This window comes from Notamacropus eugenii, chromosome 3 (assembly GCF_028372415.1).
Source record: "Notamacropus eugenii isolate mMacEug1 chromosome 3, mMacEug1.pri_v2, whole genome shotgun sequence".
NCBI lineage: Eukaryota > Metazoa > Chordata > Mammalia > Diprotodontia > Macropodidae > Notamacropus > Notamacropus eugenii.
This window is the reverse complement of record NC_092874.1, coordinates 260226920-260251213: the sequence shown is the minus strand read 5'-3', so window position 1 is coordinate 260251213 and position 24294 is coordinate 260226920. Positions and strand designations below refer to the sequence as shown.

Sequence of the window (24294 nt, the reverse complement as noted above, 5' to 3'; positions counted from 1 at the left end):
AAAGGCTTTCATGAATAAAATGGAAGCCAAACCTTGGGAAATGCTGCAGTTCTGGATGAGTTCTCAGTGTCAGAACTCTTAACGAAGATGAAATAATTAATATTGGTAGCAGAAGTGAAGTCTGAGAGCACTAGATAGAAACTGTTGATTTCAAGCCAGAAAGTACCCCAGAGGCTATCTAATCTCACTCAATAGATGAGGAAACTCATCTTTCAAGTTAGTAAACTGAGGCCCAGAAATGTTAAGGGACTTACTCAAAAATCACTCAGTGAGATTGAAGTCACATTCTCTGACTCCAAATTCAGTGGTCTTTCCACTGTGCAACACATGAATCCCTTACCTTGTTTCACAACAATTACTCACATTTCTAAAGCACATTCACCAAGGATTTTCCACAAGTAACCTCTTGTATTCTGGGCAGAGTAGCTTCTCTTAATACAAAGTTAGTCAACATCCTGTTTTCTCATTATCGAAGTTAATGGGATAGTCACAGGAAATGGTAAATGGGATAGTTGATGCAATAGTAAGTAGTTAATGAAACAACTGTTCCAAGTCTAATGCTCCATAACGTAACTTGAAATGCTACTGCTGCCAGTAATACCTGTTTCCACTGGCTTGGGAGGTTTGACTATTACAGCTTCTGTAACTGGCACAGGTATGCCTAGAGAGGAACAAAGATTGACTTTTTAAATCACATTTCTGTAAATATTGACTTTTTAAATCATATTTCTGTAAAAACTGACTTGATCAATCTGTAAAGATTGATCTGTGAAATGACGCTCACCACAATCCAAACAGTACAGAAGGTCCCAACCTTATTTGAGCATGGGGATCCCTTATGACTTCAAAAGACATCAGTGAACCCAGCATGAAGGTAAGAGGCACTACTAATATCCTCTAATTAAGAAAATGAGGGATGTGTCTATCAATACGATAATCTTTTAAATGAATTTATATTTTCAATATAACAACTGCTATACATATTTGAAAACAGGAAGAAATATATGAAGAAACTATTTTATAATAACAACTCAAGTTTATACTGGTTGTCAAAAAATTTTAATTCAGTTTTAAACTCTAATAGTTCAAAATCACATTAAAACTCTGGGGTATTCTGCATAGTTGGTCAAAGTTTGCAAAGCGTTATATGTATGTACGTATATATTATTTCATTTCACAAATTATCATCAGAACTAGAGCTCAAAGGAACCCCAGAGGCCATGTGGTTTCATTTCCTCATTTTACAAGAGACTCGGAGAGGTTAAGAGTTTTTCCCAGAGTTGTAAAACTAGTACATTTCTGAGGCAAGATCTGAAACCAAGTCTTCCTGACTTAAGTTAATCAATTAAATCTAATCTAAAACATTTATTCAGTGCCTTCACTGTGGTAGGAGCTGGGTACACAAAGATAAAAATGAAACCATCCCTGCCTTCAAGAAGCTTCCATTCTATCAGAGGAAATAAGATGTACAAACAGGTATAAAAAGAAACAACCAAGTCCAGTGATCTCTGTTAGGCCATGCATGCTGCCACTTAGCATATGGAAGTAGGTCTGATTTATTGCACTGAGTCTTGTTGTATCTATTTTAGAAGCTAAAATGAGAATGGCAAGGCTTTATGTATGTAGAATTCTTAAACCCATTACAGTAAACCTGAAGGTCCCCTAAGGGTCCGTGGCTCTTACACTGAGAACAACTGGATGCAGAGTTCTTAGGATCAAAATATGCTTTAGGACAAAGAGTTATGAGAAATTGTATAGCAAACGTGAACTGATATTGACTGTGGAACCAAGGGAAAGGGATGAAACTATAACAGATGACTGATGATATCTATGATACATGTATTAGCCATTACCTAGAGAAACAAATAATATTTCTACATAATAAAATAAAACACATACTTACAGTCTGCAGGATAAACACATTTAAGTGTGACTTCATCAAGGATCATGTTTTTAGGACAGTATGGCAAGCATCCTTCAACCCTTTAAATATACATATTTTTAAAAGGTATGAGAATCATTCTTGAAGAAAAAATAGAATCATACTAAGTGAAAAACATTTATTAAATGCCTACTATGTGAAACCACTGTAACATATTTAACTGAGGTATTATCTTCCAAAATTTCCTACATGGCTTTAGTCAAACTTTGATAACTATTGTGCTCTTTCATGAAAATTGCATCTCATTTCCTCTTCCTCTAAATTCACACACTAGAAAGTGGCAGTGACCATGCTGTATGACTTCAACAGCGTTTTCAGTGTGTTCCTCTCACTCCACGTTATTTAAGTATGCTTCTATCATCTTATTGTTAATGATCTCAGGGCAATTTGAAAAAAAAAAACTTACATACTTCTTAAAACAGTCCATCAAAAATGTTTGTTTAGCACTACCTACATTCCAGATTAGACTACAAAGGTAAAAGTCAGTCTCTACCCTTGAGGAATTTATATCCTAGAAGAAGAAATAACGTATGAAGAAATACAAAATGTATACACAGTAAATACAATTGTAGGAGGAGGGGGATACTTTGAGGGTTGAGCTTTGAAGGAAACAAAATTTTTCAGATTTGAGAAAGCAAAGGCTAAAATAGAGGAGATAACAATGTTATGCACAGGAATAGCAGGCAGGTTACTGAGGTAAGGGATGTCTAATATAACTTGAAAGGTGGCCTGGCCCCCGTCGTGAAGTGCTTCAAATGATGAACAACTTTCTATTTTTCATAGAGACCGTAGGAACTCTTGGAGCTTCTTAATTCAGGAAAATGATTTACTCAACGTACTTTTTAGGGAAGAGAATTTTGGCAGCTGTGTGGAAGATGAAGAAATGAGAGACTAAAGGTAGAGATATCAATTAGGAGGCTATTGCCATATCCAGGCTAGAAGTGATTAGGGATGGAACTAGGGTGGTGACCTTGAGTGGAGGGAGGAGATAGATGTGAGAAATGTTGGGAGGCTGAAATCTCAAAAATGGGCAAAACTGAGGACGAATGAGACTGGGAAATCAAGGAAGACACATTGCAAAACTGTGTCACTGGAAAAATTGTGGTGTCTTCAATAGAAATAGGGAAATTCATAAGAGAGGTAGCTTTAGGGGAAAATAGAATGAATTCTGATTTGGACACGTTTAGTGTAAAATCACTCATACTGGCTATGTAACCCTGGGCAAGCCCCTTAACCTCTCACAGTGACCTAGGCAATTCTCCAAGCCTTCACACATTATATAGTTTTGGTGGCAATCTAAGGTGGGAGGGATGGAGTTCCCTTATGGGAAGTTCCCAATACCAGTGAAACCTTAGGCCTAGTTACTCTTCCCACCCTACCACCAAAAAAAATGGAACATCTAATTGAAAACATACATTTGGTAGCTGATTATGTGACCCTTGATCTCAAGAGAGAGACTAGGTCTGGATGTATGGATCTATATATTAACCTGGGACAGTTTTCATTTCTAGTCACTTTCTTCTCCTATAAAATGAGGGAAGTCTACCATATGCTCTCTAATGCCTTTTAAAAGTGCAACATTTTACAATTTAATTAACCGATCAATTGATTACAATGAAATCAGGCATCATGAGTCTATGATCCTAGCATCACTATATGCCCTGAAACCAATAATTCAGGCTAAAACTGCCACTAGGGGGCACTCAGCCCATAGATGGAACTATTCTTGAAGGCACAAAAGAAAAAGGAAATTATGCTGGTTTCAGATTTTTACTGGAGTGTTTTTCCTCTATGTTATTTGTGCCAACTAGGCATTTTCTTTTGGAAATGACCAGGATGATCAATTAAATAAATTGCTTCTTTCACAATTTTCATTTGGACTCTGTATTACGTTCCCCACTATATTTCATTTGGGTCTTGCCAACCCCAAAAATGAGAGGAGGGAAAAATCCAACCTTCTACACAGCTGATAAGAAACAGAGCCCAGACACTATCACTGGGTCTTGGTGAACAATTTGTTTTTTAATAAATGGCCAAGGACTTTATTTCATGGAAAGATAAATATGTTCCCAAATGCTAAGCAAGGATAGAACCAACACTTGCTCTTGTAGGTTCTATGAAGATTTAAGCTTTGGGTTAAGTTCTAGTGGTAAAATATCTTATTTATTTATTAATTTATTTATTTATTTAACTTTTAACATTCATTTTCACAAAATTTTGGGTTCCAAATTTTCTCCCTCTTTGTCCCCTCCCTCCACCCCCAAAACACCTAGCATTCTGATTGCCCTACCACCAATCTGCCCTCTCTTCTATCATCCCTCTCTTCCCTTGTCCCCATCTTCTCTTTTGTACTGTAGGGCCAGATAACTTTCTATACCCCATTACCTGTATTTCTTATTTCCTAGTAGCAAGAACAGTACTAGACAGTTGTTCCTATAACTTTGAGTTCCAACTTCTCTTCATCCCTCCCTCCCCACCCATTCCCTTTGGGAAGGCAAGCAATTCAATATAGGCCATATCTGTGTAGTTTTGCAAATGACTTCCATAATACTCGTGTTGTGTAAGTCTAACTATATTTCCCTCCATCCTGTCCTGCCCCCCATTGCTTCTGTTCTCTCTTTTGATCCTATCTCTCCCCAAGAGTGTTGACTTCAGATTGCTCCCTCCTCCCATCATCCTCCCCACCCTGCTTATCCCCTTCTCCCCCACTTTCCTGTATTGTAAGATAGGTTTTCATACCAAAATGAGTGTGCATTTTATTACTTCCTTGAGTCAAATGTGATGAGACTAAACTTCATGTTTTTCTCTCACCTCCCCTCTTTTTCCCTCCACTAAAAAGTCTTTTGCCTGCCTCTTTTATGAGAGATAATTTGCCCCATTACATTTCTCCCTACTCCTTCCAATGTATTTCTCTCTCACCCCTTAATTTCATTTTTTAAAGATATGATCCCATCCTATTCCATTCACTCTGCTGTCTCAGTGTGAGTGTGCACGTGTGTGTGTGTGTGTGTGTGTATGTAATCCCACCAACTACCCAGATACTGAAAAGTTTCAAGAGTTACAAATATTATCTTCCCATGTAGGAATGTAAACAGTTCAACTTTAGTAAAGTCCCTTATGACTTCTCTTTGCTGTTTACCTTTTGATGTTTCTCTTCATTCTTGTGTTTGAAAGTCAAATTTTCTTTTCAGCTCTGGTCTTTTCATCAAGAATGCTTGAAAGTCCCCAATTTCATTGAAAGACCATTTTTTCCCCTGAAGTATTATACTCAGTTTTGCTGGGTAGGTGATTCTTGGTTTTAGTCCTAGTTCCTTTGACTTCTGGAATATCATATTCCACTCCCTTCAATCCCTTAATGTAGAAGCTGCTAGATCTTGTGTTATCCTGATTGTATTTCCACAATACTTGAATTGTTTCTTTCTAGTTGCTTGCAATATTTTCTCCTTGACCTGAGAACTCTGGAATTTGGCCACAATGTTCCTAGGAGTTTCTCTTTTTGGATCTCTTTCAGGCGGTGATCAGTGGATTCCTTGAATACTTATTTTGCCCTCTGGTTCTAGAATCTCAGGGCAGTTTTCCTTGACAATTTCATGAAAGATGATGTCTAGGCTCTTTTTTTGATCATGGCTTTCAGGTAGTCCCATAATTTTTAAATTGTCTCTCCTGGATCTATTTTCCAGGTCAGTTGTTTTTCCAATGAGATATTTCACATTATCTTCCATTTTTTCATTCTTTCGGTTTTGTTTTGTGATTTCTTGGTTTCTCATAAAGTCATTAGCCTCCATCTGTTCCATTCTAATTTTGAAAGAACTATTTTCTTCAGTGAGCTTTTGAACCTCCTTTTCCATTTGGCTAATTCTGCTTTTGAAAGCATTCTTCTCCTCATTGGCTTTTTGAACCCCTTTTGCCAATTGAGTTAGCCTATTTTTCAAGGTGTTATTTTCTTCGGCATTTTTTTTGAGGTCTCCTTTAGCAAGGTGTTGACCTGCTTTTCATACTTTTCTTTCATCTCCCTCATTTCTCTTCCCAGTTTTTCTTCCACCTCTCTAACTTGATTTTCAAAATCCTTCTTGAGCTCTTCCATGGTCTGAGCCCATGGAATATTTCTTTTGGATGTTTGGGATACATAAGCCTTGATTTCTACATCTTTTCCTGATGGTAAGCATTGTTCTTCCTCATCAGAAAGGATGGGAGGAGATATCTGTTCACCAAGAAAGTAACCTTCTATGGTCTTATTTTTTTTTCCCTTTTCTGAGCATTTTCCCAGCCAGTGACTTGACTTCTGAGCTTCCTCTTCACACCCACCTCGCCTCCAGATCCACCCAGCCAGCGCTTGGGGGCTGAGATTCAAATGCTGCTTCCCAGCCTCAGGGCTTTGAGCGGGGGCAAGGCTGCTATTCAGTGAGAGATTAAGTTCAGGTGCTCAGGTGGGGGCAGGGCTGCCACAGGGGGCTCAGTTCCCTCAGGGGGTTTATACAGAGACCTTCAACAATGGATCCAAGCTCCTGCCTGCTTTGGGAGCCCTTGTCCATTGCTGCCTCTGCTGCTGGCTCCCTAGGGGGCCTGAGTTATGGGGGACACCCCACTACCTCTCGGCCAGCCAAAGAGACCCTCTCACTGACCTTTGGCACCTGTGGGTGGAAGGACCTGTGTGGCCACTGGAGATTCTGTCCCTGAAGCCTGCTTGGATCTGCTCCTCTCAGTGGCATGTGGCCAAAGCAGGGCTGGGCTTTGCTCCGGGTCCAGGGCACAATGGACCTTTCGTGTCGGTTTTTCAGGTCTCTCTGGAACAGAAATCTCTTCCATTCTGCTGTTCTGTGGCTTCCGCTGCTGCAGAATTTGTTGGGAGTTCTTCTTTACAGGTATTTTATGGGCTGTGGGTTCGGAGCTAGCATATGTGTATCTTTTTACTCCGCCATCTTGGCTCCTCCCCCTAAAATATCTTATAAAGACCACCCTAGCTAAAGAGAGGCTTATCCTTAGCACTCTGGCCACCAGATGATGCTTTTTTTTTCCATCTATGAAGGTAGATATATTACAATCTGAAGGGACCTGAAGGGAGGTACCCACACTTATGAAACCCATATCCTTTCAAATACTAAAATCTTAATTCGTTAGTTCAATAATGGATGCGGCAGCTAGGTAGTACAATGGGTGGAACATTGGTCCTATATGCAGGAAGACATGAGTCTAAATATAGCTTCAGATATTTCCTTAGCTGTGGGTCCCTAGGTAAGGCACTTAACCTGTTTTTGCCTCAGTTTTCTCAATTATTAGAGATAACAACAGTCCTTACTTTGCAGAGTTGTGAAAATCAAATGAGATCATTGTAAAAAACACTTGTTAGCACAGTGCCTGGCACATGGTAGATTTAAATGTTTAGTAGGAATAAATATTTATCCTTTCTTTCCCTTCTCAAGTAACATTTGTTAAACGGTGGCCATGTGCGGCAAACTGAACTGGAGTAAACAGAAGCAAAATTCCATCTATTTTTACCCCACTATTTCCCAGTAAAATTGACTTTATCTTTCTAAGATGAACATTTAAAATTATATCTAGACCTATTTTTCAGTTCAGTTATATAATATATTAGCCATAATAGTGATATTTAGTAGTACTTTAAGGATATTGAAATATCTTTAAATATATATGTATATATATACATATATATTCAAAGATGTGTTGTATAGACATATATACATGTACCCATATAAAAACACACAGAAAGAAAATTCTCCATGAGGAAACTCCTTTCTCCAATGCACAATAGAATCTGCTCTGTCACATATAATCTAACTACAGAGTCATTTGGGGTTGCTCTGTGCCCAGGGTCACATAGTTACTTAGTGTCTAAAGCTGTATTTGAACTGGCATCTTCCTGGTTCCAGATTCAGCACTCTGCTCACTGTTCCACCTAGCTGCCCTAGTATTTCTGCCCTAACAGAAAATTCTTATAGAAGCTCTAAAAACTGTTTATTCCCCTTTTGATGGCTTTACCATTCTTATTACAAAAACAAGAAGGGGTTACACAGGAATAAGAATCATTAATAGGTCAGAACTTAGGGGGGCATCTAGGTGGCACAGTGGATAGAGCACTGGTTCTGGAGTCAGGAGGACCTGAATTCAAATTCGGCCTCAGACACAATATTTACTGTGTGAACCTGGGTGACTCACTTAACTCCAATTGCCTCACCCTCCCCCCCCAAAAAAGTCAGAACTTACACTTAGTTGACATGGCCCAGGTTCGCTTCTATTACATGATATAAAATATATTATATTTGTAATATGATATTAGACATACCATATGACATGATACCATGATCTATTCCATGGTAGGAGTGGCACCTTTCAAGTGAGAGAGCAAAGGATGATCAACATTTTTTGCCAGTGGAGAATATCTTGCTTAAGTGCAATTTGGTGGTGATGGCCATTAAGGACTGAGGGTTGGAATAGTCTGAACCTGTGATTTCAACATGGTAGGGAACTTCTGATGTGAACTTTTTCTCCCCCAACAGAAAGAAGCAATCTGTCTCTGATGTATCATCCTATAGAGTTGCCCAGGGTTAGGAGGCAGTAAGTGACTTGCTTAAGGTCATCCAGCTATAATGTGTCAGGACCAGGACCTGAACCCAGATCTTCTTGACTCCAAAGCTAGCTCTCTATCAATTGTTCCATTCTACAAATGTTATTATCCCCATTTTTCTTCTTCCTCTCCTGCTTTTTTCTATAAAGAATCACAGAATCTGAGCATTGAAAGAATATTCTAGCCTAATCCAAATAATTAAATCCAAATGTAAATCAATCACAAATCTTCTCCACCACATCCTGGGTAAATGGTCAGCCAAACTCCACCTCAAGTTCTTTGGTGCCATGGAATTCAAGACTCTCATGAGGCCCATTTCATTTTATAAATCTTTGTTAATTCTTCTTTATATTAAGTGTTGTTCAAGCCTCAAAAAACTATACAAATTTTTACTATTGTCAATTACTTAGCTATTCTCATCTTTTTAATAGAGGTTGGATAGAAATAGTAAGAACAAGTTGCTGTCTCAATGGTATTCTTTTATGTATTTATATAGCTCCCTTCAATTATTTGAAGGGGTTTCATTTGGAAGATTGATTAAATGTGTCCCAGAGGACTGTAGCAGGAGCAATTGGTGGAAATTTAGCTGAAGCATATTTTATCTTCATGTAATGAAAAAGCTGCACACAATTAGACCTGCACAAACATGAATGTGCTTGACTTGAGAGGTGTTAAGTTTCCTGACACTGGAAATTTTCAAGTAGAGGCTGAATGACTACTTCTCAGGCACTTTGCAGATGGAATACAATGTATCTATACAGTGTATATGCTATATATTGTACCCATACATTGTATGGTGTCTACAATGTAATGTATCTGTGCTGTATTTGGTAAACGTATTTTATTTATATAACATACATGCTTTGCATTTGATCTGTACAGTGTGTGGTGTCTAAATGGTATAGATAACATGCATCTGTACAATATTTGGTAGATACAATGTATCTATACAGTATGTTACCACCTACTATATCTATCTCATATATGGTGCCCGCAATGTATAGGTACAATGTATCTGCAGTATTTTATGGATACGTTGTATCTGTGCAATGTATGTAGATGACTTGAATAGTACTTTGTATTATACCTATGCAATGTATATTGCTAGGCTTTGTATACATAGCTGATATGTACAATGTTTATCATATATGATGTGTAGATACAATGTATATGATATTCTATGTATGGATATGCTGTATGACATACAATGTATAGATGCATTGTATAGTAGTGTGCCTGGTGTATCTAGTGTCATGCATTATATAACCATGCATATAATCATAGTACTATGTATACAAGGTACAGTACCACATATTGTATCTATGCTGTATTATTTATACTATATGTAATACTATAATACATTATACTGTTTCTGGCTGCCATGTTTTGAGGAGTAAATTAACAATCTATAGCTAGTAGATGAGAGTACTGCAACCCAGAAAAACATGTTTATGGTTAACAGTGGAAGGAGTTGTGAATGCTTAGCTTAATAAGGGGGAGAAAGTCTAGATGACTTCAAATATTTGAAGGGCTATTCTATGGATGAAGGAGCACATTTTTTTTTCATAAACTCAGAGGTTCGAACTAGGACCCAGTGGGTGGAAATTGCAGGGCAAAGGATTGTAGTATGATATGAAGATGAAAATATTAAAGATTAGAAAAGCTTTAAAATGGAATTATCTTCCTGTGTAGTACAGTGGAAAGAATTCTGAAGTTAGAATTAGTCACAGAACCTGAGCTTGAATTCTGGCTTTGCAATTTATTACCTATGTGACCTTGGGTAAGTCATTTAAATTCTGTGAAACTTTAAATAAAGGGGTTAAACTACATAACCTCTATGGTCTCTTCTAATTTTAGGTAGACAGCTGTACAGTTCCATGATCTGTCTCGCTATATAGCGAATACTTGGTCAGTGGAAGCCATTGGATCATTAGGTTTAAAACTGAAATGGACCTTAAAGATTACCAAATCTAACTCCTTCATTTTATGGATGAGGAAACTGAAGCCTCAACTGTTCAATGACTTGCACAAGTGCTCATAAACAGTGGGCATCTAAGGTAGGATTTGAACCAAAGTCTTCCTGACTCCAAGCCTAGTTCCCTATCCAATATGTCATGCTGTATTCAAGAAAAGGTTGAATAACCTCTTGTCAGGGATGTTGTTGTAAAAACTATTCCTCTGTTAGGCCAGGCTAGATTTTCTCTAATTTTTCTTCAAATGCTTGAGGTCCTAAGTTTTTTTACACCCAATATTTAAAGGAGTGTTTTCAGCCACTAAAATTACTATTAACTGAAGCTACAATTTATATATCATGTAAATTGACCATCAAATTAGCAAACACTACTTACGGTGGAAGAAATTTACATGCAAGTGCATCAGGATCACTACAAGTTTTAAAACATGGAGTAGCACATGGTTCATATCGCCACTCACACATCCTTCTATAAGGTACTGCTGCTGGGATTTCTGGGAAAGTAAAAAACAAAACCAAAAATGTTGAACTGTATATTTTAAAGAATTTATACCTTGAAAAAACGACAGTGTGCAATATGAAGTAGAATTCTAGAGTCTTGAAAGTCCTTGGATATCAATTCCTTGGAATTTAAAAGCATAGAGATAAAGAGTATTAAGTCTATAGAGATCAAAATAAAGTAGTCAAGTTTCATTATGTATGCCAGGAGTTACTGTGATTCGCAGCAGGTTTTTTGTTCTTTAGAGTTCCTGTGGTTTGTATGTTACTGGGATTTATATTATATGTTGTCCAGAGTCGTTTTTTAGCAATAAAAGATATTCATGTTGAATACTTATTCATCCATTCCCTGATATCCAAAAACTATATTTGATATCAGTTTTACTGTCTGATAGTAGCACATTTTCTCTTGATGAAGGTGGAATCCTTCAAAAGCTAGGTAATCATAGGCAATACTACTTCACTCTCAATTAAGGTTGGTAAACAACTGAATTTGCCCTCTTGCCTAAAACCTTAGTAACATCTAAGCTTAAGATTTCTACTTTGTGGCCAGTTCAAGAATTTTAAGTCAGAAAGCTAGTTTCCTAGAATTCATATGCTGTGTGAATTTCTTTCTACTTTCAAACATGAATTAGAAGTCTCTGAACTTTTAATTTTTCTGACAATTTGAAGGACCCCAACATAACGGTAAGATCCTTTACTATTTCTGATTCATATGTATTTTTTATAGAACCTGGGATTTCAGGGATAAAGAGAGGTCACAATAGGAAACTCCCTCTGCCAATATTAGGTACTCTTCCTGCATAGGTACCGGGGTAAAAAATAGCATGGACAGGATTTATACAAGCAAAACATGTCAGGATTTCACATCTCCAAGCCAGTTCTCTGTCTAGTGCATCATGCTGTCTCTCAAAGAGGACAAATAATTCATCACCAGACTCCAGGCCAACTAGTGACAAGCCTCTTAGATAGGCTGGTCCTCAGAAAGAACATATAGTCTACTGACAGCACTATATGTGAAGTCATGTCTACATTTTACATATGTTGTCTCCCACCTTCACCTTCCCTTTCAAAAGAAAACTCCTTGAAGGGAAGCCTGTTTCATACTGTCTCTATACCCCTAGCTTCTAGCATAGTGGTTGGCATATAATATGTCCTTAATAAATTGTTGGTGTTTGTTTGATTGATATGTAACATGTCAGAACCTGCTTGTGCTTATATTCTATCTGGCACAGACATTCAAAAATCCAGTGTCACCTCCACATCACTATGAGTCATTGTAGCAGGACTTTATGGAAAGTTTAGATGCGCATCATAAGCTAAATGAGGAGAAACTAGAGAACATCATATACAGTAACAGCAATATTGTTTGAAGCATGACTTTGAGTGAATAAGTTATTTTGATTGTTATAAGCACCCAAATTAACTATAAAGGACATATGAAGAAAGATATTATCTTCATGTAGAGAATAAGTATGTATAGAATAATTTTACATATATATCCATTTATGTCTAATGGTAGCCATCTCTGCAGTGCGGGGAGGGAGAAAAAATGTACACAATAATTTTGTAGTATATTTGAAAGGAATAGTGTACAGTAGATTTGCAGTTTAGGTGCATCTAACTTTTTTATTGTACTATGTTGTGGAAATACTTGTTTTATTCCACGAATTAAAAAGAAAAGAAAAGAAAGTTTAGGTGTCCTGTGCATATAAGATCTGAGTTCAAGTCTTACTTCTAACAAATATTGACTACATTATTCCAGGCAAACCACTTACCTTCTTAGTGTGCTAGGGAGCATTTAAGAGGAGAAGAAGAAAAGAAAATGCCGACCAGTGTTGACAGAAGGAGTTTCCTTATGTAGGAATTCCTTACAACAATGAAATCATAGGTCCAGCTCCTGTCTGAATGACCTAACATGAGGTCCTTGTCAGCGAACCTACATCATTGCGTGTCACTGAAACTAGAGCAGCCTTTTAATATAAATGGCACCCACAGCATACAGGCATAGGGTACTTGTCAACAGGGTAAATGGAACACAGAAAATACATGCTCCACAATATGTTAAAAATCATTGGCTATGTTGCATGTGCTACATGTTGGGGTTAACAAATAGAAAGGTAATACATTCTCCTGGGGAGAAGGGAGAGATTAAACATGTTCATTAACGTACAAAAAAAATTAAACAGTGACGGCATGGAAATAGCCATTGACATAATCAGAAAGCCCTCATGAAAAAGGTAGTGCTTACTCTGAACCTCAAAGGGAGTTAAGAATTCTAAAATGTTCTTTCTCTGTGTTAACTTCCTCCATTAGAATGTGGTTCCTTGAGAGCAGTGACTGTCTTGTTCTTCTGTTTTTCTCCGTAGTATTTAGCCCAATGCTTTGCATGTAGTAAGTGCTTAATAAATGCTTAATTCCTACATTCTAAAAGGCAGAGGTGAGGTAGAAGTACATTCTATCCAGAAGAACTGGAAACTACATTCACAAATAACCATAAGAAAGTTCATTCTAACAGCATCATATACATCAGCAAAGATGCTTTTGACAAGGTTTCCTCAGGAAGCTAGTCACAAAAGTTGTTGATGCCATCATACATTCTTCATTCTCCATTACGAGGATCACCCAAGTGGATATTGTTGAAAACTTCAATCAATGCACAGTTGGCTCCTTCCCAGAGAAGCTTCTATATATCATTGTAAGTGGTTATCAGAAAATTCTCCTAGAAAGTTATGTGTTCACAGTCCTAGGATTCAGGGTTCAAGGCAGTCACAGCATTAGAACAAGATGATGTGTGGAAAGAAGTTTCAAGGAAAGAAGATGGGTCTGATTTGTTCTACTTGGCCCCAGAAGGCAGACCCAAAAGCAATGGGCAGAAATCAGAAGAAAGAAGATTAAACTTTGCATGAGGAAAACTTCTTAAAAGTTACAGTAGTTTAAAAGTGGAATGAACTGCATCAGGAAATAGAAGATTTTCCCTTACTTGGAAGTCTTCAAGTAGATAACGTAAGACCATTTATTGGGAGTAGCATAAAATATGTTCTGGCATGAACTGGATGGCCTCTGAGGTTCCTTTCAACCTTAAGATTCTGTAACTTTGTAAAGCTGTCAACTTTCCTTAACCATTATCTATAAAGGATTATAGGACTTAGGGATTTTTCTCGCGACTTCAGTTGCTACAATTTTAAAAAATTTTGTTGTTACTGTTCAGTCATTTCAGTCATGGATGACTCTATATGACCCCATTTGGGGTTTTCTTGGGAAAGAAAACCATTTGTCATTTCCTTCTCCAACTCATTTTACAGATGAGTCAACTGAGGAAAGCAAGGTTACATAATTTACCCAGGGTCACACAGCTAGGAAATATATGAGGACAGATCTGAATTCAGGCTTTCCTGACTCTGGGCCCAATATTCTATCTACTGTGCCCAATATTCTATCCACTGTGCCATGTAACTGCCATATCAACTCATGTGGATGCTCAAAATGTAACTTCCAAGATCACTCATTTTCTTGGTGTGGGTAGTCCATCCACTCTTGCTTCAGTTTGCCTTCAGAAGTTATTTGACTAAAAACATATTACTCTGCAGGAAAACTGGTGCTGAGCCTCTGAAGTTAGTTGACTGATGCTCAGACTCCTTGGACTATATTTAAGCCTTTCTACAAAACTTCTTAGGACCTGAATTTGTTTTCCACTGGCATAGACTTCCAGCACTGAGGGTTACCTCTATGCCATGATAAGGCACTAAGAGCAGAACTTTCATGATAAACTTTTAAAGGGGGAAAAGTGAAGATATGGAGCAATTAACTAAACTTGTGTTGAATAATCCACATATGGCTGGTGGACTCTTACAATTTTACTAGTAGGAAAGGAATAGAAAGACTTCATTGGTATAAAGAATTTATGAACAAGGAGACTCTCTACCAATTCAGATGAGCAGCTTACCTTGTTAATAATAATTATTATTAATAGTCTAATTATTCTAATTCTACTATTGTTAACAATTATCTGGTCTTTAAGAGCAGCAAAATACATCACTTATCTCATTGGATCCTCAAAATAACCTTATGAATTAGATGCTATTATTATCCCCATTTTACAAATAAGGAAACTGTGGCTAAGAAAACTGAGTGACTTGCTCAGAGTCAGACAAACAGTATGTGTAAGAAGCAACATTTGTCATTTCTTCTTACCTCTGAGGTCAGTTCTTTATCCAGACTGCCTAATAGGAAGGTGCAATTGTGAGGGGCACAAGTCCTTTGTTTAAAAGATGTTTAAGCAGCTCCTATTTCCAGTATTTGCAGACCATCAATCCTTTGTCAGCCTTGATGAAGGAAAGTCTTTGCAAAGCATGGCTTCATCTAATGATATCACCGGGCAGAGTTGGCAGGAGTGCTATGGATGCCTAAGTCATTTCTTGTGAAAGGCCATTCCAGATCAAAATCAGTTAGTCTGGAATTTCTGTCATCTGTGGAATCTTCTGTGGTTCTGTGGTTTATCCTTTACTCTTGAAGAGGACCGTGACATCAGGGAGATAATGACATGACTTGTAATTGACTCTGATTTGAATGAGGGAGGGTTGTGAAGTCACCAGACTCACTTTCTCCTCCAGAGTCATCTGGGTCCAGTGACCAGATATTGATCAGAACAACTGGAGATGGCCCAGGATGCAATGGGAGACCCTGGACCTTTTAGGCTAAGGCCTTTTCAAGTACTCACTTAGAATGAGATAATGCCTATGCAGTGAATAATCCCCTTTAAGAAGTGAATCAAGGGATGGCCCCTTTAATAAAAAAAAAAATCAAACTGGGAGGGGAAGATCCTCAAGGTTGCTGACCAAAAGACAAACAGTTACTATTTACATTCACTGGGGCCAGGAGGGCCCTAAAATAACCATTAAGTGGTGTTTGGGCAGGGATCTATTGTTGAGTGAATTAGATTTAAGGCTTGATCTTTGAGAAAGAAATCTAGTCAATAAAACCAAAATTAACTAGGTAGCTTTCAGTCACCAAAATTTTCCTTCCTTTGGGCAGAATACCCTCAGGTAAGGGGAGAAGAGAGGAGAGAGGTAGATGGGTATGGGAGAGAAGAGGAGGAGAGAAGAAGAGGACCTGAGTTGTCCAACTGTAACAGCCTCACTTTCTCCTCTCTGGGTGTGGTGGTCGGATATTGATCAGGATAACTGCAAATGCCCCCTTAGGAATCTTCTAATGTTTCATGGAGATATTGCCTTATAGAATTCTAGACATGGTTCTTTTATTTGTATACTGAAAGGGTAAGATTTCAGTAAGGCCTCCATAATTTCAATGTGTCATATCTATCCAAGAAGCTATCCAAAGAGAAATGAGAAATTGTCATTTCTAATGTCACCCTCACCAGTGTAGCCAGACAAGAAGCATTTATTAAGTGCTTATAGCAGCCACAGTCAGACGTACTGTAACTTAACTCTTACACAGTGATGCCATTTTGGTCCTCTTCAGGAATGAAGGACAACAACCAACTATTATGGCATATAAGGCACTGTGCCAAGTTCTGAGGATATAAAGAAAACAATGGTGCCTGTTGTCAAAGAGCTTACATTTTAATGAAGACTGTATAATAACGATATAGATATAGATATTCCTATAGAATATCAGGCAGTTAGTTATTAATTCCTGAATCTATAATAATACGTTAAAATGAACATAAATAGCATTTCCTTACAATGTTGGAGGAAGCTTTAGTTGCAAAATTCCAAGAAGGTTTTGAGATACTAAGGGTTCATATAGCAGTCCATCCATGGCTTCTCCTCCTGGGTGACTCCTGTCTGTGTCTTCCCATAAGTCTCCCATGAAAAATATAACCAACCCACTGGATATCTTCTTCAAGGTCTTTGAACATTTCACCATTACCTGCTCAACATTGCTCAACAGATGTCCCTCTAGCTATGCCTCCCACTGGCTGCATAATAAGCCTACCTACTTCCTTTTCCAACACATTTCTTGAATGACAATTTTAGCATCACTTCTCATACATATCATAACTGGTTATACATGCCATTACTTGTCATCAGCTAACATTATACCATCTAGATCCTATGTATAACTATTGTACCTTTATTAATTGCCCTTTGACAGTTTAATTGTCAATTTCAACTTTGATTCTTTGTGGACTGTAGTGAGTCCAGAATGTGTGTAAATCAAGGGACTGTGATGCTCCAGAAAATATGGCTTTTGTTCCAGGAAATAGATTAGGGTTATTTAAAGTACTGTTCAGTTTACCAGATAACAAACAGATAACAAACTCTGTCTTACTGCTACTCAATTCTGGACCTGGTTCATTGTTCAACTGCAGTATCTCTTCAAGGTATAAGTACTGATTGTTTAATTCAGTGACTTAGACTTAACCTCAGGGTCAGTTTTCTCATCTTTGAAATGAGAGGTTTAGACATCATGATGTCCAAGCTCCCCTGAAGCTCTAAATTTCTGATCATTCTTTCCTCTGAACTCTTAGCTGGACATCTAGGATGATACAGAACTTCCTTTATGAGTGTACATCTCCCTGTTTAAAGTTTCACTTGTGATTCAGAATAAGAAAAATGTGAAATCATTTTCTTTGTTGCATGTGCTAAGGAATTGTGTATAATTTTAACATATACATGGCAGAAAACTGGTTGGAGGTTATATTTTGCTCTCTCAAGTTAAATGTTTTTTTTTTTAAAAAAAATCAATAAACACTAATTGCCTTGGGTTTTGGTTTCCTTGCCATTGTTGAGTCAATTACCATGAACATTTTCCTGCAAAAAAATGATTGTGAAAGCCTCCTTATTTTCTTTTCATATTATTATCAAAGATACTTTTAGTATATGTGCAAATCATTGTATTTTCTACAGATGAGAAAGTAGGCATATGGATCACATCACCAATAATTTCTGGATCATCTCTTTTTCCTGTAGTTAATATCACTCACGATTATCCCCCTGATAATTTGTTCTCTTTCCCACCTTCCAATTTATTATAGATGGCTCCCTCCTTCCCTTTTCAGAAATACGTAGGTGGTGTCCATGGGATGCCTCCATCTGGTTGAAGGAAGAAGTGAACAGAACCCTGGATTGTCTACTACTATCAAAATGGCATCATGCCTACTCGTGGGATGGGTATAGGGTTGTAACAAAGTCCAACATTATGGCCATATAGGAATCCACACAGCTGTGAGAATTCTATGGGAGTCTTTACAAAGTTGAGGATCATACCTTATAGGATCACTCAGTCAATAAACATTTATTAACCACTTAGTATGTTCCAGGCACTGTGTTAAGCAGTGAGGATAGAAAGAATGGTGTAAAAAAAAAAAAAAAAAAGACAGTTCTGGTTCTTATGGAGACTAATGGGGGAGATAGTTTTGCATAGTGCATAGAGGTCTGGGCCTAGAGTTAGGAAGACCTGAGTTCAAATCTAGTGGCAGACATTTATAGTAGCTATATAACCTTGGGAGATTCACTTCACCCTGATTTCCCTCAGTTTCTTCATCTGTAAAATGGGGATAATAACAGCATTTACCTTCTAGGGCTTTTGGCAGGATCAAAACGAGATAATAATTGCAAAGTGCTTAGCACAGTACTCAGCACATAGTATGTGCTCAATAAATGTTTGCTGTTATTATTCCTGTTAGGATAGAATTAGCTCAGTATTCTCTGAGGACACAAATCATACCTTCCATGATAAAGCTACTGGCATGCTTAAAATCTTCTGAGTCATCATATTTGGAGACTTTGACAGCGGAATCGGTGAAGATAATGAAAAACCCTTTCCTGCTGTGTAGCTCAAATGCACTATAACCTGGAATCCAGAGGCCCTGGTGGTGGAAGAATGTTGCATTTCGGCGAAAAGCAGAATTTGCCTCCCACCGTTCCAAGCTAAGGGTGTCATCCTCATGGACAAAGAGAAAGTAGTTTGGCCTTTCAGCAGATTCTAAGGAAACCAGGGACAAAGCTGCAAAAGAGAAGGAAAAAAGGAAAGATAATCAGCAACAATTCCCCCAAAATGACGAAATCATTAACAATGGACACATATCCGGGTTGCCAAAATATACCCTTTCTCTCCCCTCCCCCCAAATAACACTGTCATTAGAAATATTTTTGTATATAAAGGATTTTTTCTCCTTTCTTTTCTCCTTTGCTTGGGGTATAGAACTAGCCATGGTAGAGCTGGATCAAAGGACATGCAGAATTCAGTTACTTGTGTATAATTCCAAATTGCTCTCCAGAATGGTTGTACCTATTCACAGGTTTACCAGCAGCTGCCTCAGTATGCTACATAGTGTAGTATAATGTAATAAACGGAGAATCAGAGGACTTCAGTTTAAATCCCAGCTCTCCTGAAATTAGGTAAATAGTTTCATTTCTCTAAGCTCCAGTTTCCTTATTTGTAAAATGTAGAAATAAGTTAGGTTATTGCTAAGGTCATCAGTGCCTTTAAATTCTATAAGAATAGTAACCCCAAATACTAGAAAAACACTTTTATTACTACTCTGGAAAATACAGGGATTTTTTGATTGTCAAAACATCTAAAAGGTCTTATTTGAATTTTTAATGGGCTTTTGTACCATTAATAAATCTAGAAATATACTAGGAACCTATATCATCTCCCCCATTAGATCAGTAAGCTCCTTTGGGGTAGGGACTAGCTTTTCCTTCTTTTTATATTCCCAGCTCTTAGCACAGAGCCTGACACATAGTAGGTACTTAATAAATGTTGATTGATTGAAAGATCAATTAGAAAAAACACAAGAATACTTAATAACTATCCAGGCATCTATTTAAATTACTTTTCAATAGAAGATATGCATCACTGCATAAAAGCTGGAGAAAGACTAAATTAAAAGGCGGAAAAGAGAGGGAGAGAAAAGTAATATAGTCGTTTTTAGTGAATTAAAGAAAAAAACTCAATTTGCCCTACTTTCCATTTTTGACATCAAATCACCAGTAGCTATACTGAATTCACAGATATTTTTAAATTATTCTTTGTTTTCTTAATTTATGAGTCATAGACAAAAGAGAGAATTTTTTCAGTGTAGAGTTCTTACTGCTTTTATCTAGGGGTTATAGATGCTATCTGATCAATCTCTTGAAAATACGAATTGATGTGAGCCATTAAAAGGGAATCTCCCTAAAATCTATTAAGATTACAGATTCTAAGAACAGATTGCCTCAGTGAAATTTTTGAATCTAGATTCTCTCTCGGAGTCCATCTCTGAAAATTCAAACTTTTTTTCTTCAATTCACATTTAAGTTAATATCTATTTTCTTGTCCTAAAGTTTGAAGAAGGAATTTTTCTTCCTGAGAATGCAAAATGTGTCTCTGGAAAATAAGAGTGTGGTGTGAAAATTTTATGATATGATTTATTTTAGAAAAAAATCTATATTAATTAATACATTTATGCTAATTTAAACAGAAAGCTTCTAGTAAGCACTTACAATGTTAGATGTTAAGGATATGAAGACAGAACAAAATAATTCCTGCCCTTGATAAATTAACATTCCACTGGAAAAAGAGAAACCCTATTATCGAGAGGCAGCTAGGTAGCAGTGCATAGAGCCCTGGGCCTTCAGTCAGGAAGATTTAAGTTCAGAGCTAACCTGAGATAATTACTAACTTTGTGAACCTGGAAAAATCACTGTTTCAGTTTCTTTGACTATAAAAAAGGAAAAGAAATAGCACTTGATTTACAGGGTTGTTGTGAGGATTAAATGAGGTAATATTTGTGAAATGTCTAGCACCGTAGTGTCTGACTTAGTAGACATTTAATAAATGCATTTTCTTTCCCATTTATTAATATCCATGAAAAAGAAAGATTTTTTAAAAGTGGCAAACATACTCACATGATTTTTTTTCTCTGAAAAGTCCTGGAGTTATCATAAAACTAAAAAACACAAAATCATGTGGACTAGTTCTTTTTAAAGGGAAGATTTTTCTACTGGTAATATTTGCTCCAAGAACTGTGCCGATGCTTCCATAGCTAGCCAATATATATGGTCCTTCTCCAAGTCCTGGTGAAATAAACACAAGGGAAGGTTGAATTTTCACAGATGGTTTTACTTATTTCTACCTTCTACTAAATACATTGCTAATGAGCTTTTTTAAAAAAAGATACAGAACCGTACTTTATATAATAGATTTTGCTGTGACAAATTAAATCCACTTTTAAAAATATAACAATTACCCTGAATAAAAATAGTTGAACTTCATTCCAAAGATAATGTGCTCCAAATTGGGAAAAGTAGAGTTAAAAGTAGGGTAGGCTTGTTAACTTCTCTGGGCATGTTTCCTCATCTTAAAAGTCAGGGGATTGCAGGAGATGACATCTAAGGTCTCGTATCTATGACATGCTTTGAGGGATACCGTAGACTATTTGTTTGACACATATGGTCTAGGACACTGAGAATTTGAGAAACTTGCCCAGGTCACCCAGGTCTCCTTGACTTAGAGAATAGCTCTCTATCCAATCTACTATAGATGCTTCTTGAACAGCTGCAGTAATATCCAGAGACATGGATGTTCAGGCATTTTGCACAGTTTCCAAAAACTCATCCCTCCTTCAATTCTTCATATTTTTCAGTAAAAATAACTCTAGGTGAGGATATTATACAAAGTAAGATCAAGGTCTTCTCCTTCCCCCCATATAATCCCTTCCCACAAAGTTTTATCCTTTCATATAATCCAAAAAGTTATACTTAATGCTCTAAGCTCTAGTTTACTTGGAAATCATTCCAGAAAACTGAATAATCTCTTTTTTTAGGAGGCCCAATTAGCTAGGTAGCATAGTAGATGGACTGCCAGACTTATACTAAAGAAGGCAAATTCAAATTCTTAGAATATTGAAAAGATTTTTGTTTGTTTAGTTTTTTGTCTATTAAAGGTTTAGGAACAGGGTTCTTCTTTGTTTTTGCTTTTGCAGTCTATAACACTCATAAACTTTGGGAGAAGCCTCACCATACTGGTTACCCATTTAAAGATAATGGCCATCTGTAATGTCATGCCTCACAGAAGTCTTAATAATATAGAATGCCTATTTAATATTACAGCTACTACAAAGCCATGCCCAAGGTTACTGTATGTGACAGAGTCTGAGTAGCACAGAAATAATAATCGTTGAGTTCAACCACCTATTTTCTGTTGTTAGGGGTGGACCTAACTGAGGGCAGCATCCTGTAAGTTCAGGCTGGATGTTGGGGCAAAATGTAGCACTGATAGGTCAGCTCCCCTTTCTAGGCTGTCTTCTTCCATTAGAGTGTAAACTCTTAAGTCAAGGACTGGCTTTCTTTTTGCATTATTTTTATCATCAGTGTTGAGCATGGTGTCTGGCATTCATCATATAACAAATGCTTCATTCGTTTCTTCTTGCCTTTGTTTTAGTCTCTGAGGAAGAATTCAATGATATCCTTTAAAAGGGCAAACCCTCTGCTTACTCTCATTACTTCTGTTTTCTGTAAGATTTTGCCCCCTGCATCACTGATTTCCTTCTTCTCATGTATAATTTATCCTTATCCACTAGATCACTTCATGCCACCTACAAATATTCCCATGCCTCTCTTATCCATAAAAAACAAAACAAAAAAGCCATTGTGTTGGGCCTGCCATCTCTCAAAATGTTATCATAGAACTTTCTTTTCCTTCATAGCCAAACTCCAATACAATGTTCTTGTTCCCTTTATTTTCTCAGCTAACCTTCACTTCTTAATCCCTTATTTTCTGACTTCCAAATCCCTTACTTGACTAAAAATATTCTCCCCAGAACTTCTAATAATCTCTTAAATGCAGATTCCATGGTATTTCCCTCAGCCCTCATTCTACTTGATCACCTTGCATGTCTTGACCTTGTTTACCGCCCTGGTGCCTAGATAATTCCTTGGCTTCTGTGACACTGAGATATCTTGCCTTTCTTTCTTTGAGTCCAACTTCTTTTGCCTCCTTCAAGTGCTTCTCAATCTCCTTTGCTGTATCATCCATTATCTGTTGCTCACTAGGATGAGAGTCACTCAAAGTCCATCCTGACACCATTGCATTCTCTCTCTACTTTTATAATCACAGTATTTTGGAGTTAGAAGAGACCTTATTGGGCATCTCTTTCAACCTGATTCTAAAATAAATCTCACCTAAAACATCCCTAAGAAAATGGCCTATAACCTCTGTTCAAAAGCATCTCATGATGGTCAATCCACTACCTCTTGAGGAAGATGATTTCACTCTTCTGTGGCTCTAATTTTTAATATATCTTCCCTAACACCAAGCCAAAATTTGCTTTTTTGTAACTTCCAGAAAAATTTCTTGGTTCTGTCCTCAGAGGCCTCATTCACATATAAATTGGTTCAAAAGAGAAAATACATATGTATAACTCAAATGGTCATAGCAATAGATCTTACCCAACAGGAATTAGGAAGGGAAGAGGATAAAAAAAATAAGGGAAATGATAAAATGGAGGGCAGATAAAAGAAAGCAGTGATCAAAATCAAAACAGACTTTAGAGGAGGAATAACATAAGACAGCTAGAAAGACACAGAGAGGGGGAGAGAGACATGGAGGAAAGGAGGGAGGGAGAGAGAGGGAAAGAGAGAGGTGGAGAGAGAGAGAGAGAGAGAGAGAGAGAGAGAGAGAGAGAGAGAGAGAGAGAGAGAGAGAGAGAGAGAGAGAACAGAAGAGCATCAGATGGAGGGAAATGCACAGTTAGTTATCATGACTGGGAATCTGAATGGGATGAACTCACCCATAAAATGGAAGTAAATAGCAAAACAGATTAGAAACCAGAATCCAACAATATATTTTTTTACAAGAAACACACTTAAAAGGGAGAGGCATACACAAAATTAAAATAAAGGGCTGAAACAGAATCTATTATTCTTCAGCTGAAGTCAAAAAAGAAAAGGTAGGAGTAGCAATCATGATCTCAGACAAAGCAAAACTTAAAATAGACCTAATTAAAAAGGATAAGCAAGGAAATTACATCTTGCTTTGAATAAAATTAAAGGAGGAAATAGACAGTAAAACTCTGCAAGTGGTAGACCTCAACCTTCCCCTCTGGGAATCAGAAATATCTTACCATAAAATAAGAAGGAAGTCAAAGAAATGAAAAGAATTTTTACAAGGTAGATATTATAGAATTCTGGAGAAAAAAATGAATGGGAATAGAAAGGAGTATATTTTTTCTCAGCTGTACATGATACCTTCACAAAAATTGGTTATATATTATGGTATTAAAAACCTCACAACCAAATATAGAAAAGCAGAAATATTAGATAAGCCCTTTTTAGATAATAATTCAAT

At 37.1% G+C, this 24294-nt stretch overlaps 1 protein-coding gene across 1 annotated transcript in view; it reads right to left on the bottom strand.

The window, feature by feature from the left end:
• The window catches only part of OTOGL (otogelin like), a 203458-nt gene that overhangs the window by 51963 nt on the left and 127201 nt on the right, over positions 1 to 24294 (bottom strand). Inside the window, exons 29-33 of the mRNA XM_072650594.1 lie at positions 20856 to 21023; positions 18688 to 18966; positions 10874 to 10991; positions 1904 to 1983; positions 602 to 661 (exon numbers count right to left, since the gene is read on the bottom strand). Of these exons, the coding sequence (XP_072506695.1) occupies positions 602 to 661; positions 1904 to 1983; positions 10874 to 10991; positions 18688 to 18966; positions 20856 to 21023 (705 nt within the window). The remainder of the gene's footprint in view (positions 1 to 601; positions 662 to 1903; positions 1984 to 10873; positions 10992 to 18687; positions 18967 to 20855; positions 21024 to 24294) is intronic.